This window comes from Oncorhynchus mykiss, chromosome 2 (genome assembly GCF_013265735.2).
Source record: "Oncorhynchus mykiss isolate Arlee chromosome 2, USDA_OmykA_1.1, whole genome shotgun sequence".
NCBI lineage: Eukaryota > Metazoa > Chordata > Actinopteri > Salmoniformes > Salmonidae > Oncorhynchus > Oncorhynchus mykiss.
Window position 1 is genome coordinate 45,243,842 of NC_048566.1, and position 16,714 is coordinate 45,260,555.

At 40.9% G+C, this 16,714-nt stretch overlaps 1 protein-coding gene across 2 annotated transcripts in view; it reads left to right on the forward strand.

Moving 5' to 3' along the window:
- The window catches only part of LOC110490546 (forkhead box protein P2), a 52,535-nt gene extending 40,533 nt beyond the window's left edge, over positions 1 to 12,002 (forward strand). For both annotated transcript variants that reach the window (XM_021563975.2, XM_036949670.1), the window contains 7 exons: positions 1,004 to 1,190; positions 1,436 to 1,512; positions 1,634 to 1,735; positions 1,937 to 2,055; positions 2,423 to 2,492; positions 3,444 to 3,610; positions 11,870 to 12,002. In XM_021563975.2, the coding sequence (XP_021419650.2) occupies positions 1,004 to 1,190; positions 1,436 to 1,512; positions 1,634 to 1,735; positions 1,937 to 2,055; positions 2,423 to 2,492; positions 3,444 to 3,610; positions 11,870 to 11,942 (795 nt within the window). In that variant the 3' untranslated portion in view covers positions 11,943 to 12,002. The remainder of the gene's footprint in view (positions 1 to 1,003; positions 1,191 to 1,435; positions 1,513 to 1,633; positions 1,736 to 1,936; positions 2,056 to 2,422; positions 2,493 to 3,443; positions 3,611 to 11,869) is intronic.
- The last annotated feature ends 4,712 nt before the right edge of the window (positions 12,003 to 16,714 follow it).

Consider the following 16,714-nt stretch of genomic DNA (forward strand, 5'->3'; position numbering starts at 1 on the left):
TATTATGTGGTCTGAACGTAGTGTAAGTGGATATTTTATTAGGGAAAATTTTAAACCGGCAGTCTTGCCACTTCAACAGTCAGTGTGTTACATATGTATTGAAGCATTTTGAAACGCTAATGTAGAGTGTACAAACTGAGATTTAAATCCTTTACGAACAGATTGACAAAATAAAGTCCCAGAATTCAAAGATGACCGCAATATACCAATACACTAATGCTGAAATTATTTCACTAATCTTAACATAAACCACCAATCAAATTGACCCCAGAATTGGTATATAAACCCAATAATGAACTATTTTAACAATCGTTACCTGCTGCATTCAAAGAACCAACCTACAGCACTATACTAAACTTCCCTTGCATCCTCCTTGTGGTACTGAGAGATAAACATGGTAATAATTCCACTGATTGCACCTAAATGAAGATAGTTCCTACATGATAGAGTGCTTGCTTTGTTATCCAACTGATCTTGCGTCCTTTTAGTCATCCTGTGAACCCCATTCATTGCTGCTGCTCACAGCTATATTTGATTTTTATTGTCTGAATGATATTTAGAGGGATGATATTTTCAACCTGAACATGACATAGAGTGCTTAAAATATCAGCGATGCAAAAATAAAGCTGAAATAAAGCTGACATTAAATTAACGTGATCACAGTAACATTTCGTTTTTGTGAATTCTGTTTACATCAGACATTGATCAGACATTTTGAAGACAGCAGGCTAAGTCACAAGCTTGGATAATAGAGAAGCTAATTATTAACTAATCAAGCTAACATGACGCTGTAATGACAATACTTATGATACAATTTCACCCTTTAATTACTGACGATTGACTTCCTTCTCCAAAGGATATTAGTGGAAACACCAATGAAGAGGCAAATCCAATTGCATTGGTCACACCCATTTAAAGAGCTCCCTCTCCCTCTGGTCTTTTTCTTTCCTCTCCTCTCCTTTTCCACCCTGGTCTGTGTTTCTACTTCTTCTTCTGTGTGCAGCTGAGTTCTGGGTCCGGTGTCACCATGTCCAAGAGCCTTCCACCACTGTCCCCTCAGATGCCCCCAACGGCCCCTGTCACCTCCCCATCCTCACCCCGGGGGCCTGTAGGACTCTGCCCCACAAGTGTGGGGGCAATGCAAAGACACCACTCAGACAAGCACCCCTCTCTATGCTCTCTGTCTTCAGGTAACAACCCGCACAGATGTCAACACAGTCCATACTGAATAGATGTACATAGCTTTGTCCCTGCTTCACTGTTGCTCCAGTCTTGTACTATGAAAAACTCAATATTGGCCTTTGCATGTCCTTTTCAATATCATCTTTGACACTTATTTAATACTCAGGATTTTTGCTGAATATTAACCAACCTGGTTGAAATATCTGTGTGAATGAAATTAACCAATTGTACAATGTATTTTTTAAAAAAATAGAATTGAACCCAAATCATGAGATGTACAGAAATGCAGATATCAGGCCACCTTTTACCTATGCTACTCTGATAAGACAGGTAAGAAGACATGGATTTAACTTATAGTTTCCCCTGTAATCCCTGCGTAAAAAGGGGTATATCAGCATTCACCCCATTTGATGGATTACAACCTACATGTTTTTTGTGGTTATCGTTTTAGGCTATAATGGATGCATCAGACATGCAGTTAACACTTAATGAGATATACAGCTGGTTTACACAGACCTTTGCCTACTTCAGACGCAATGCTGCAACGTGGAAGGTACTGTATTGACTTAATCTTTGTTATAATGTTGATTGTGACTTACAAGTTGAAACAAAGTGTACAGCATCCATATTAGGAAGTCATCAGTTTTCAGTTTTGTCAGACTTCCTAATAGGGTAGCCATAACTGTAATAACGCCTCCCTTGAGTTCTGTACGTGAAGCCTTTTCTGGCCCTATTGCCTGTCAAACACACACAGAATGCAGTCCGCCACAACCTGAGCCTGCACAAGTGTTTTGTGCGTGTGGAGAACGTGAAGGGGGCCGTGTGGACAGTGGACGAGATGGAGTACCAGAGAAGGTCTCAGAAGATCACAAGGTATTGTATATTGGGTTGATACCTTTATAAAATTATATAGAGCATACAGTTATTTATTTATTTATTTCACCTTTATTTACCCAAGTATGTCAGTTAAGAACACATTCTTATTTACATGAAGAGTGTTATATCTCCAAATAGGTATTTTATACAGTATTTTGTACACATACTGTATGTATTTCTGTTAAGGATGTCTATTCTAGAAATCTGGCTTTTCAGATTTTTTTAACTTTGTTTTGAAAAGGAAAGAGATCGTACCAGTCAGATTTAATTAGTGTTAGCTAAACCTTGCCTCTAACTACATCAGTTGCTTGGAATTGTATTGATTTATGAGAATACATTACTATAAGACCTTGTCATTTTGTAGAAGCCCAACGCTAGGGAAGAACCTTCTCTCCAGCCTTGCTTATTGGACTGCTCTTAATACCAGTTTACAAGTGAGTGTACCTTTATTATTAATCTTCAGAACTGTTACAAAAGGCATTTCACCATACTTGTGCATGTGACATTTAAAACTTTAAAAAGCAAAACTATACAAACTCCTACTCTGGCAAAAAAAAAATAACAGGGAGACAAGGAGTCAAAGCTGAGACCAAGGTCTCGTTTTCAGATGAGCTCTGTATAACACAACGCAACGATACAGATCAAGATCTTATATACACCTCAAACTACACATCCATAGACACATTAATATAAACAACACAAAACCCCAAATAAAATCAATCATAAAAAAAACATTATTCTTCCATAAAAAGGTATCGTACCCCCTATAAAAATACCAATCCAAACTCATCTCTCAGCATGTCCAGCCCATCCATCCTCTCAGCCAATCATGGCTAGAGTTAGGATTCCGTCTTTTTCTGTGGCTAAACGAACTAGGCTTTTAATTTAACAATTGTATTCTTATTTACGGATGGAATACAAGTTTGTTATCAAGGCACATGAAAGTTAACATGTTCCAGAAGGCATTTCTGCCCCAAAACAGATAGAGATATATATATATATATATTAATCCTCAATTACCTAATAGATTGCCAATCTGGGTCCAAGACTTTGTTCCTGGCCTTGATTTAGGCAACAATTATTTTATGAATGATTTCAGATAATTCAGGAATTAACCAGGCATGCAATCTATTTAACTCTTGAGTTTTGAAGGGGGAATGATTATCTACAATTGTATTGAATACATTTGCAAGAAGCTTAAATTAGGTTCAGGGATAGATGAGATACAATCAAGGTCACTAAAATAAAGATAATGTAAAATAATATATATATATATTTTTTAAAAAGCTTGTTCACTAAAGTTTTTAAAGTTCCTCTTAGTGTTGACATGAGGTTCATGAGTGATACATTGTGTCATCCATTCCCACCCAATCACATCTACTCAGGCTCCACTGACTGAGAATGCTCTGGCTGTATTAAAGAACAGGAGCCCTGCAGGCCTGATAGGCAGCAGTTATTTGGGTCTGGTACACCGGACCAAGTCACTAAAACATCTGGACCTCCAAGACACCAATGGACAACGCAGCACACACTCCACTTCACTGGCCCAGCTGTGAGTATGTCACAGTATATCACTGTTATGGTAAAGACATGACAGGTGTCATGTTGTCCCGGAAATCCCAGACCTGGGAGTTTTATTGGCTACTTGGACAGACAACTCCCCAAAGAAATCATGATTTTGGGTAGGGGTTTAATAAAATGTGGGCAGGAATTGGGCTTTTTGAAAAATGATTGCACCAGAAACATGACAGAGGCGGACACAATACGGACGCAGAAAGCTAGGCTAATTATAGCCCCAGCCAGTCAGTGGTGATAAACTTGTAATACTAACGTTAGCTGTCCATAGCGCATGTGAAATACACTAATTGAAAATATCCTCCATGATTTCCATTTAGCTAGCTATCAACTTTGTATCCGGTGGGGATGTTTATGCCAGGGCATAAAGCTGTGGACAGATTTCCTGCACGTCTATTTAGGACTATAATAACCGGACTTTAGTATCTGATCAGACGTGTATGCTGGAACAATGCAATTGCCCCTTGTTTTTAAACAGTTTGGGTGGCATCTATATGAGCCAGAAACATTAATTACAGTGTCAAAATGAACTACAAAGTGTTAATAGGATAACTTTGGTCATACAGTCAGTCTCGTTCAAATGTTGTTTTGTGAGTTCGTCGCGATTTACTGGAGGGTTGGGTAAGAATTACTTACTTGCCCACTTTTGCCAATGATGCCCCAATTGCCCAGAGACAAACCGTTGTGGTCTGCCCCCAGCTGCCATGTGGACATTTGTTGTGAAGTGTGCATATGGATGTAATGCAAGAACATTTCATTCGGCAAATAGGAGTGAAAATGGGCTTCCATAAAGTTGGTGCAAACTTCCAATTCATTTGGTCTAGAATGGATTACATCCGACAGAGTCACTTCTGCTGCCTGTCAACTGTCAAACCACTGGTGTTGGTGAGTATGTTAGCTAAGTAGATATCTGGTTCAAGCTAGCTAGTGCTACTTTTGGTTATACAATATTATATGATATACTGTAGACCTCGGCTACCCGACCACGGCCCGACATTATACAATGGATTAGGGCCTCTTTTTCATAAATAACTAGGGTACGTACAGGGCTCTGATATCACCGAATTGATCACTAACATTTTGAAGCTGACATTTGCACATGTTCTGCTGCGCAGTATAGTCATATCTGACAAAGAGCAGAACATGGTGTCAGAAGTGCTTCAACCTCAAATATAGAACAGGGGAGATTATTTCACAGAAAATAAAACTGTTCCTTAACTTTTGTCTCTGCTCTCTCTTCACAAAGTCAGTGCACCATGAGCTGCGTGCAGGGAACAAGTCACAGACCGAGAGGAACAGCTATTGGATTTACTAACGGGGAAGTTATTTCTGATTTTGTGTTTCAGGCAGGGCCTTAAATTTGGCAGAAGCAATTGGGCCTGCGGAGGGTAGGGCCTGAATATTGCGGGCAAGGGTAGGGCTGAGGGTTTAAAATTCATGCCCGTGCAGGTTTCTTGTAATCCAAGATAGCGTAGCAGTGAAGATGTGTTTGTTTTGTCCTTTGTATTTTTTCGTATTTTTTTGTATATATATTTAAATGTATTTTCAATCTCTTCTCGATTTTTTTATTCGATTATACCTTCCGGTAACCTGCCTCACCCAATGTGATATGGAATCGCTATTATTTTCAATTTTGGAACACATTCAAGAATCTCCAGAAGCTAACCAGCTAATTAGCTACAAGCTATTTAGTCATTGTTAGCCACTGCTAGCGGCATTTACCTTCTGCACAGATACCAGCCCTGTTTTTAGCCTGGACAATACTCGCCTGTCTACCAATATCGCTTGTCTACCAATATCGTACTGTCTCTCCACAACAACACCGGATTCCGTAATCCCTGGACCACTACTTCTGATCTTCACAGCTAGCTAGCTAGCTCACAGCTTGCAGCTAGCTAGCTCACAGCTAGCTTTCACTCACCGTGGCACCTAATACCGAAGCTATTCCCTGAGGCCCACCTCCCGGTCTACTCAGCTGTTCACCTGAACCCCACTCATACACGGCTAGAGCCCTAACTCCACCGGATCCTTGCTGTAAACTCTGGACCTTGGCACCGGATCACCGCTGCTATCAATTGGATATGGTGGCTAACGCCACTGCCACGAAGCTAGCACCAGTTAGCCGTGAGCCGTGAGCCACGCACATCTCCCGGCTAGCAAATTAAATTCCACAATACCTCTTTCGCCATCTGGCTTGGATTCTCTGTCGACACGGCACCCCGCCGCACCACCACGACTGGTCTGTCGATGAATACTCCCCATCCGCTGTGCCTTCATCCGGCCTCCGTCGGAGCAGACGCTACTAACTTTAAACGCCGTGTCGCTAGCGTAGTGGGGCTCCTCTGTTCCATCTACTGCTGCCCCTGGAAACTATGATCACTTGGCTACATAGCTGATGCCTACTGGACTGTCCATTAATCACGGTACTCCTTTCTGTTTATTTATTTTTTATCTGTCGGCCCCAGCCGCGAACTCAGGCTCTGTGTGTAGTTAATCAGACCCTCTGTCTAGTCATCGCCATTTTACCTGCTGTTGTTGTGTTAGCTGATTAGCTGTTGTTGTCTCACCTGTTGTTTTAGCTAGCTCTCCCAATCAACACCTGTCATTACTTTATGCCTCGCTGTATGTCTCTCTCAAATGTCAATATGCCTTGTATACTGTTTTTCAGGTTAGTTATCATTGTTTTAGTTTACAATGAACCCCCTAGTTCCGCTCTTCATACCTCTGATACCTCCTTTGTCCCACCTCCCACAAATGCGGTGACCATTACAACCAGCATGTCCAGAGATACAACCTCTCTATCATCACCCAGTGCCTGGGCTTACCTCTGCTGTACCCGCACCCCACCATACCCCTGTCTGCGCATTATGCCCTGAATATATTCTACCACGCCCAGAAATCTGCTCCTTTTATTCTTTGCCCCCAACACTCTAGGTGACCAGTTTTGATAGCTTTTTTGACCAGTTTTGATAGCACCCTCATGACCTAAACTGGGATATGCTTAACACCCCGGCAGTCCTACAATCTAAGCTAGATGCCCTCAATCTCACACAAATCATCAAGGAACCCACCTGGTACAACCCTAAATCTGTAAACAAGGGCACCCTCATAGACGTTATCCTGACCAACTGGCCCTCCAAATACACCTCCGCTGTCTTCAATCAGGATCTCAGCGATCACTGCCTCATTGCCTGTATCGGGTCCGCAGTCAAACGACCACCCCTAATCACTGTCAAACGCTCCCTAAAACATTTCTGCGAGCAGGCCTTTCTAATCGACCTGGCCCGGGTATCCTGGAAGGATTTTGACCTCATCCCGTCAGTTGAGGATGCCTGGTCATGCTCCGTTTAAAAAATGCAGAACTAAGAACAGATTTAGCCCCTGGTTCACTCCAGACCTGACTGCCCTCGACCAGCACAAAAACATTCTGTGGCGGACTGCAATAGCATCGAATAGTCCCCGCGATATGCAACTGTTCAGGGAAGGCAGGAACCAATACACGCAGTCAGTCAGAAAAGCAGAAATTTGCATCCTGTAGCTCTAACTCCAAAAAGTTCTGGGATACTGTAAAGTCCATGGAGAACAAGAGCACCTCCTCCCAGCTGCCCACTGCACTGAGGCAAGGTAACACGGTCACCACGGATAAATCCATGATAATCGAAAACTTCAACAAGCATTTCTCAACGGCTGGCCATGCCTTCCTCCTGGCTACTCCAACCTCGGCCAACAGCTCCACCCCCCCCCCACGCCCCCGCAGGCTTTTTACACGCAGCTGTATTTCGGAAAGTTGTAGTTTCAACAATTTCATTGAAGATATCATGGCGAATAAATCATGTAAAGCGAAGTCAAACTCTAAAGTGAAAAAGTGAAAGTGAGACAGATTTTTTTGTTTGAGGAATCTTGGAGTGTTATGATTCAAACGAACTGAGGAGCTGTTTCTGCAAGGACAGGACGTACTTCTGGACGGGTAAGTGCTAATGCAGTTTTATGAAATATAAAAATATATATATTTTAAAAAATATTTTAAATGTTTTTGCAATGAAATGTGTAGTTTGTGTGTGTGTTGGTTTGTTTGGGTGTGTATGTATATATATATATATATATATATATATATAAATACATATATACATACAGTGCCTTGCGAAAGTATTCGGCCCCCTTGAACTTTGCGACCTTTTGCCACATTTCAGGCTTCAAACATAAAGATATAAAACTGTATTTTTTTGTGAAGAATCAACAACAAGTGGGACACAATCATGAAGTGGAACGACATTTATTGGATATTTCAAACTTTTTTAACAAATCAACAACTGAAAAATTGGGCGTGCAAAATTATTCAGCCCCCTTAAGTTAATACTTTGTAGCGCCACCTTTTGCTGCGATTACAGCTGTAAGTCGCTTGGGGTATGTCTCTATCAGTTTTGCACATCGAGAGACTGAATTTTTTTCCCATTCCTCCTTGCAAAACAGCTCGAGCTCAGTGAGGTTGGATGGAGAGCATTTGTGAACAGCAGTTTTCAATTCTTTCCACAGATTCTCGATTGGATTCAGGTCTGGACTTTGACTTGGCCATTCTAACACCTGGATATGTTTATTTTTGAACCATTCCATTGTAGATTTTGCTTTATGTTTTGGATCATTGTCTTGTTGGAAGACAAATCTCCGTCCCAGTCTCAGGTCTTTTGCAGACTCCATCAGGTTTTCTTCCAGAATGGTCCTGTATTTGGCTCCATCCATCTTCCCATACATTTTAACCATCTTCCCTGTCCCTGCTGAAGAAAAGCAGGCCCAAACCATGATGCTGCCACCACCATGTTTGACAGTGGGGATGGTGTGTTCAGCTGTGTTGCTTTTACGCCAAACATAACGTTTTGCATTGTTGCCAAAAAGTTCAATTTTGGTTTCATCTGACCAGAGCACCTTCTTCCACATGTTTGGTGTGTCTCCCAGGTGGCTTGTGGCAAACTTTAAACGACACTTTTTATGGATATCTTTAAGAAATGGCTTTCTTCTTGCCACTCTTCCATAAAGGCCAGATTTGTGCAATAAATGACTGATTGTTGTCCTATGGACAGAGTCTCCCACCTCAGCTGTTGATCTCTGCAGTTCATCCAGAGTGATCATGGGCCTCTTGGCTGCATCTCTGATCAGTCTTCTCCTTGTATGAGCTGAAAGTTTAGAGGGACGGCCAGGTCTTGGTAGATTTGCAGTGGTCCGATACTCCTTCCATTTCAATATTATCGCTTGCACAGTGCTCCTTGGGATGTTTAAAGCTTGGGAAATCTTTTTGTATCCAAATCCGGCTTTAAACTTCTTCACAACAGTATCTCGGACCTGCCTGGTGTGTTCCTTGTTCTTCATGATGCTCTCTGTGCTTTTAACGGACCTCTGAGACTATCACAGTGCAGGTGCATTTATAAGGAGACTTGATTACACACAGGTGGATTGTATTTATCATCATTAGTCATTTAGGTCAACATTGGATCATTCAGAGATCCTCACTGAACTTCTGGAGAGAGTTTGCTGCACTGAAAGTAAAGGGGCTGAATAATTTTGCACGCCCAATTTTTCAGTTTTTGATTTGTTAAAAAAGTTTGAAATATTCAATAAATGTCGTTCCACTTCATGATTGTGTCCTACTTGTTGTTAATTCTTCACAAAAAAATACAGTTTTATATCTTTATGTTTGAAGCCTGAAATGTGGCAAAAGGTCGCAAAGTTCAAGGGGGCCGAATACTTTCGTAAGGCACTGTATATATATACAAACAACAATGACCGGAGTTGAATGGAACACCTTAGTGAATGTTCCCTCTGCTCTATATAATCAATATATATCTGTTTATTTCATGTGATGATAAAAGACTCATACAATACAAATATTTTTTTAATGTTTTCTTTCACAGTGATAGCGACTCCGACTGGGAGCCCCCGGTGCCCGCTCTACCTGTGCCCACAGTGGTGTTCATATGCCACAGTTCATTACTGCAGGCATGACTGTGCCTCAGGGCCAAAAGGGCACAGCATGGAGGCGTTGTTGTGTTATGTGTCGCATGAAATGCACCACTTGTTCAGTTTGCCTCTGCTTTACATCAGAAAGAGACTGCTATGGGACATGACACAGGCAGCAAAATATTATGACGGGGACTTCCAAGGTGTGTACTGTTTTTGTTTTTTTATATTTATTTTCTAATATTTTTTTTAAACATTTTTTTTTGTGTGTGTGTGTGTTACAATTGCTTTTTGATATGTTGTATATAGTTATAGGTCATTTCACCAATTCGGCCACTTGAGTACATTTGGGCAACTTGTGTGGGACACCTGGGTGACTTCATGCTAAATGTCATGTAGCTCACCCATTCCTGAAGTTATCAGTCTGAAACTTTGCACACCTACAGTTGCCCCCTTGTGTTATCCATCGAAATTATCTCCAGCATCCTATCTGACTGTGTGGCTATTCTAGTACATGTGAAAGATGATACTACAACAATAAAAAACTGAAAACGTATGCTCTTTCTTTCTCTTTTCTTCCACCAGATCTACTGTGTTATATTCTCCTACATTCAATTAACATTTCCACAAACTTCAGAATGTTTCCATTCAAATGATACCAAGAATATGCATATCCTTACCTCTGGGGCTGAGCTACAGGCAGTTAGATTTGGGTATGTCTTCAGGCGGAAATTGAGAACAAAGGGATGCAGCCATAACAGGTTGATACTGATGTCTGAATTGGGAGAGACCTTGCCCTCAGCATTAAACATTTAAAGACTTACTTTTGTTATTATTTAATCATAGTACTATCAATGTGTTTGAGGGGGGTGTATTCTTCAAACCTGTCAGAGAACTCCTATTTTAAATGGGACACCATACAGGAAGGTATAATATTTGCACATTGTTGTATTAACAGAACACTGCTTCTACAATATTGTGGCGTATGGTTTACATGAAACTGTTCAACTTGAAAGTTATCAAAACACTTTTAAAAATATCTACATAACTTTAGCAATTGCACTCATTTTACTAGGTAGGCTACTGAATGATGCAAAGTTTCCTCTTGCTATCTTGCCATAACTGATTTGACAGAGAAATATCAGTTAGATAGGAAATAGCTGCAGCTGGTTATGCTTGCTAGCTGCTGCAAAACGCAAGGTCAGTCCAGGCTTTAGCCTACACATAGAACTGAATTAGCTGACCATCTTGATATGGTGAGTCAGGAGGGGAGAAGTCCAACTTCAAAACTGTGTTCTCTCCATAGCAAAGCAATCTTTGCTTACCTTGCTGTACTCACTACTGCTTGTTTGTTGTGATTGAAAGGCAAACACACACCCAAGAAACACCCACTGGGCGTGAGACACGCATTTGACCCTCTTCACATACAGTAACAAATTTAAACGTGATTGGTTTAGGAAGGGTTCGAGACCCAAGGCACGTTTGTAAAGAAATGCCCCTCACAATTAGAGTGGAGCAGGCTGCCATGCAGACTGGACAGGCATGTTCATTTTCCGCTGAACGTTTATGAACTCAAAATGTTGTCAAAAGAGCAGCATGGCAACTTTTAGCGCTGTTTTGTACACATACTTGTCAACAAATTAATTTGCTGTCACTCCTGTTCCTGTCGCAGAATGCTTCCTTATGTCAGCAGGTGATGATAGGCTATAGCCTAATACTAGTGATTTAATCCACCACTTGCATGAGCCCAGATACATAGGCTACATAATTTACCTTGTTTGGTCAATGTAAATTTAGCAATAGGTTCATTAGGCTGTAACATCAAAAAGGCAGCATTCAGCAGGAATTTTGGTAGGATGACCAGATTTGTAAAACTGTTATGAACGTAACAAATTCTTATTTACAATGACATCCTACAAGACCAAACCCTAATGATGCTGGGTCAATTGTGCGCCACCCTATTTAATGTCCCTCAGTTAGCATACTCTAAATGGCCAAATAATGGCCAAATAATGGCCAAATAATCTCAAAGTAACTTCAAACAAAGTGGTCAAATTTGTAGTGTGTATTCAACTTTAAAATAATGATTTTTAACATGTTTATTCCACCCTGGTCAAGGGCCTAAGCAATGTGAAAATATGTAGAATTGGAGGAAATTATAGTGACCGCACTATAACTTTCCCAGTTGGGACAATACATATATTGATTGACACACATCGGTTGGTTGGTTGATTGATTGAGAAGAACTAAGTCATCTTGATAATGTATGTTGTTTTTTTTATCGCAGGCCCCTCGTTGTCAAGGAAGAGGAGACACCACCAGTGATTAAGAATTTGGAGGATAAAGAATGTCTGATGTAATTGCTGACAACAGCAAATCCCAGTCCAGAGATGCAGCAGGACATGGAGCAAAAGAAGGGACATCAATCAGATCTGGAATAACAATGGGAACCTCAATGATTGAATATAGCTACAACTCAACATCCTGACTCTGACACCAACGCCTTCTAACTCTGAAGCTGTCCTAATATGGACACCATAATCTGGAATGGACTCCACCCTACGGTCAGAAACCTTACTGACTGGCCTTTGTTGCCCAACTCTATTTTATTGTTAATAAGACTTACATTCCATGACAGTGAGAACTCTCAACTTCCAGTGTGTCCAGTTTGCATTTGTTTCTCTAACTGGAAAAAAATATCCTTTATAATCACTTAATGTAATAATGGCTCACAGATTATGTTCATTTGTTTACAATATTATGAGACGTGCAAACTATTGCATTGTAGTGATTTTTTTATTCATGATTGTCTTCTCTGTCAGTGTTTTTTGCAGAACTGTAAACATATTATTGTAACATCCACCCAAGGAATACATCAAAACAATATATTGAATATGATTGCTTCTCTTGAAATCTTTAGCCCACAACACAAAATACATGCAAACCAAACATAATAAAATCTGAATGAGCCGCAGTGGTTTGACCAGGACCGTGTTCTTTAGGCACCATACAGAAAACGTTTTAAAGCGCATTGCAATGGAAAGTGTAAATGAGACTTTCTTATTGGACATGTCCAGGTATTCTATCCCTGTTTCAGTCCATTTGGTGCCTAATGAGCACAACCCAGATGCAAATATGTGATTCGCAGAGATATGTAAGCTTGTTTAATGTTTAATCGTTGTCTTTGACTTGCTTCTAAAAGTAAGAGATGTAAATGTGACAAGTATGTCCTATGTCTACTTCTGTTTGGCTCATGCAATATAGTAGTTACACAAATGCAAAAACAGTTTTTTACGACACAATAAATTAATGTGAACTACAGTGTGTGTTTGAACAGTGGGGAACCATAATGGCCTATTTTTTTATTTTACCTATTTAAATAGGCAAGTCAGTTAGGAAAAAATCTTATTTTCAATGACGGCCTAGGATCAGTGGGTTAACTGCCTGTTCAGGGGCAGAACGACAGCTCGGGGATTTGAACTTGCAACCCTTTCGGTAACTAGTCCAATGCTCTAACCACTAGGCTACCGTGCCGCCCCATCCCCCAAAAATGTTTGTTTTTATTTCATTTTAGTCTTTGATGTTTTAAATTATATTATGATTTCTTCACTTCAGTTTGTGTTGGAAAAACACTGAAGAGAAAATAAAATATCCAATCAAGATTTTTCTTTGGTGCCCTTTGGGGAGAAAAATTTTGATGGTGGTGGGGGCCACAAAAAAATCTAAACTCATCATGAGGGGCCGCAGTTGCTCACGGTTTTGTGTACCCATATCCCCAAAATGTTACGATTTAGAGTTAAATTCGTGCAATCTAAACATTTTGCAAAGGGGTGTAAAGAAAAACTTGCCATTTTAAAGAAATGTTGCTACTATTCTGACCTGTTTCAGGAAACCAGGCGTATGTCGCAGGTCACTTATTCACAGGAGAGCCATTTGAACTTAAACCTTTCTGGCAGAAATGCCTTCTCGAACATGTGAACTTTCATGTGCCTTAATAACAAACGTGTATGCCATCTGTAAATACAAATAAAATTGTTAAATTATGAGCCTAGTTGGTTTTGCCGCAGAAAAAGTTAGCAACCTTCCCGCTAGCCGTGATTGGCTGAGATAAGGAGTGGGCTGGACATGCTGAGAGATGAGTTTGGACTGATCTGCCATATAGCACACTTCTGTCTATTTGAGCTGGTGTAGGTAATCCGGTTTAACGTGGCTTTTACATTTTTTGATCACGTAGTAAAACTGCATGAGTGTTGCTCTCCACTTTCTGGAGGACCGAGTTTTGAAATCAGTGGAATTTGAGTATGATGGCTATAGAGATGGAGAAAACACCTGTCTCCAGATTACATCTTTGAACTAAGGCATCCGTGACAGGAGACGCTAACCCCATAGGATAACCCAGGCATAACCGTTTTGGTTCCATGTAAATCCCTTTCCACAGAGGGTTCTACATGGAACCCAAAAGGGTTTCTACCTGGAACCAAAAAGGGTTCTCCTATGGGGACAGCCAAATAACCCTTTTGAAGTGTATACACAACTGTAATCCCGTCCCCTGACAGGAAAAGTGGAAGAGTTGCACAATTATTGCATCGACACAATTACACTTAGCTCCTCAACAAAAACTTGTTTGGTGGAATCCTAAAATCTACCTGAGAATAGATCTTTAGGAATCTCCAGGTGGTGACCACGGCCCCTACACAAATGTGTATTCAAATAGTCATCCAGTCAAACACAGATAGACATAGCCCCTACCAATTTACAATTCCTACTAATTCCTTATAGGGCATGGTTTAACCACTACACTCTGAAAATAATTATAGGACAGGAAAATGTTCTGCCAGGACTTGGTGTGGGTGAGAAGTCAGCAGGTGGTGGTTAAAAGTGGTCTGGTTTGAATCCCTGAGCCGACCTTGGTGAAAGCAAGGCACTTAACCATAGCCGCAGGATGATGTATGGAGGTGGGTGTGGAAGAATATATTTTTCTGCATGTGCTACAGATCGCTATATCAGTCCGCTACTGTAAATTGCTCTGGATAAGAGCATCGGCTAAATGACTAAAATGTACATGTAGAAGTCTGGCTGCAGAGTTTTGAACCATTTGGAGTTTAAGGAGGGAGCTTGTGTTGATTTCAAAGAGTAGTGAGTTACAGAAGTCTAGTTGTGCAGAGATTAATATATGAATGAGGGTTTTAGCGCCAGGACAGGAGAGGGAGGACCTGACTCCAGAGATGTAGCAGTGGTGGAAGAATGAGGTTGACAGTCTGTCAGATGCTAGGGGGAGGGGCTGCTGCAATTTTTTTGCCCAAGCAACAGACAACAGATATTAGACGGCTAAAACAGGACTAGTAATACCTTTGTGAGAAATAAATAAATAAAAATGCAATTAAATATACATATATATTTGACCGACCAGTTCGATTCGGTCTTATATTGAAAAATTTGAAATTGTATTTTTTACATTGGATAAAAGTAGAGACTGAGCTACAAAATGGTATATCATCCACTACAGTTGAGGAACAATGGGAAAGTTATTCTGCTGTGAATGTTGATAAACTTGTAACCCCACTTTTGAGAAAATGGCACTTCAGTGTTTTGGTACACCTATAGTCACTTCGCCCTCACCTACATGTACAGATTACCTCAACTAGCCTGTACCCCTGCACACTGACCTGGTACCGATGCCCCCTGTATATAGCCTTGTTATTGTTGTTCTTATTGTGTTACTTTTTATTTTAGCCTACTTGGTAAATATTTATTCTTCTTATATCTTCTTGAACTGCACTGTTGGTTAAGGGCTTGTAAGTAAACATTTCACGATAAAGTCTACACTTGTTGTATTCGGCGCAGGTGGCAAATAAAGTTTGATTTGATTTGTATAGTACACTATTACTTATACAGCTGATATAAGGACAGGACATGAGACAGGAGTAGAAACTAATGTGGGCATATTTAATGCTTTCCACAGGACAAAAAAATCCAAGCATTGCAATGTACGTAAAAAAGGGGGGTGTTAGAGATCCATAAAGGGACAAACTAGAACACAACATATTCCTCCCCCTTTACTTTTGATACCTTGTAAGGAAAACGTAAATATTCACTGTTTTTCATATTATTTTCTTTTCAACATAACTGTTCTCTTTATGTACATAAAGGAACTTTTCAGACTAACCTTTTCTGACCTAGGGAAAGAGGGAAGACTGCCTCATTTCCCAGACTTAACCCTGGGGTGTATTCTGCCCCAATTTCGGAGATTAGTCTGAACTAAATATTAAACCTTTCACCTTTCAGGGGTCGTCTTTCTTTTGCAGGGTAATGGCGACGTACAGGTGAGTCTACAGTCCCATTGACTCTGACTCTGAGTGGTGATGGTGTATGCCCAGAATGGTGTGTAACAGTACCCTGAATAGGCACTCTGGCTGTTTCAGGTGAGTCAGGTGCACTTTCCACATTTGTGGTTGCTGCTGAGGATGTTCAGGTGATGGCTCGTAGTCATGGTAGGTCTCCAGTAGCTGATCTTGGTTTGCCACTTAACATGAGTCATCTCTGAGGTTGGTTCCTGGCAACATTTGATCCACATGTCTCCTCCAGATTATGTTCTCCGGTATGGGAACTGTGTAGGACACAGGCCCTGTTTGTGCGACTACTGTTGCTGGTACTCACTTTGAACTTTTGTAGTAGCTCCGAACAAGAACTCTCTCTGAAGCTTCTGTCTTTTGTCTCTCCACCTGTGCTCTCTGTTGTGTCTGTACAACCTGTTTAGTCTTTGGAAGTCTCAGGACATCGAGTCGCGTGTGAAGCTGTCTTTTCATCATGGCTGACACAGGTGTCACTTTGATTGTAGCATGGGGGGTGTTTCTGTAGGTCAACAGGAAGGTGTTTAGGCACCCATTGAGGGACCTGTTGTCTTGTGATGATTTGAAAGCTTGCTTCATCGTCTGAATAAATCTTTCAGCTAGGCAGTTCGTTGCAGGGTGATACGGCGATGATTTGATGTGCTGAATTCCATTTGCCTCCATGAATGACCACAACTCTTCAGACACCAGTTGGGGGCCGTTATCGCTAACAAGTTGCGTTGGCAATCCGAAGCGACTGAAGATTGACCGTAGTGCTTCGATGGTTCTCTCTGCTGAGGAGC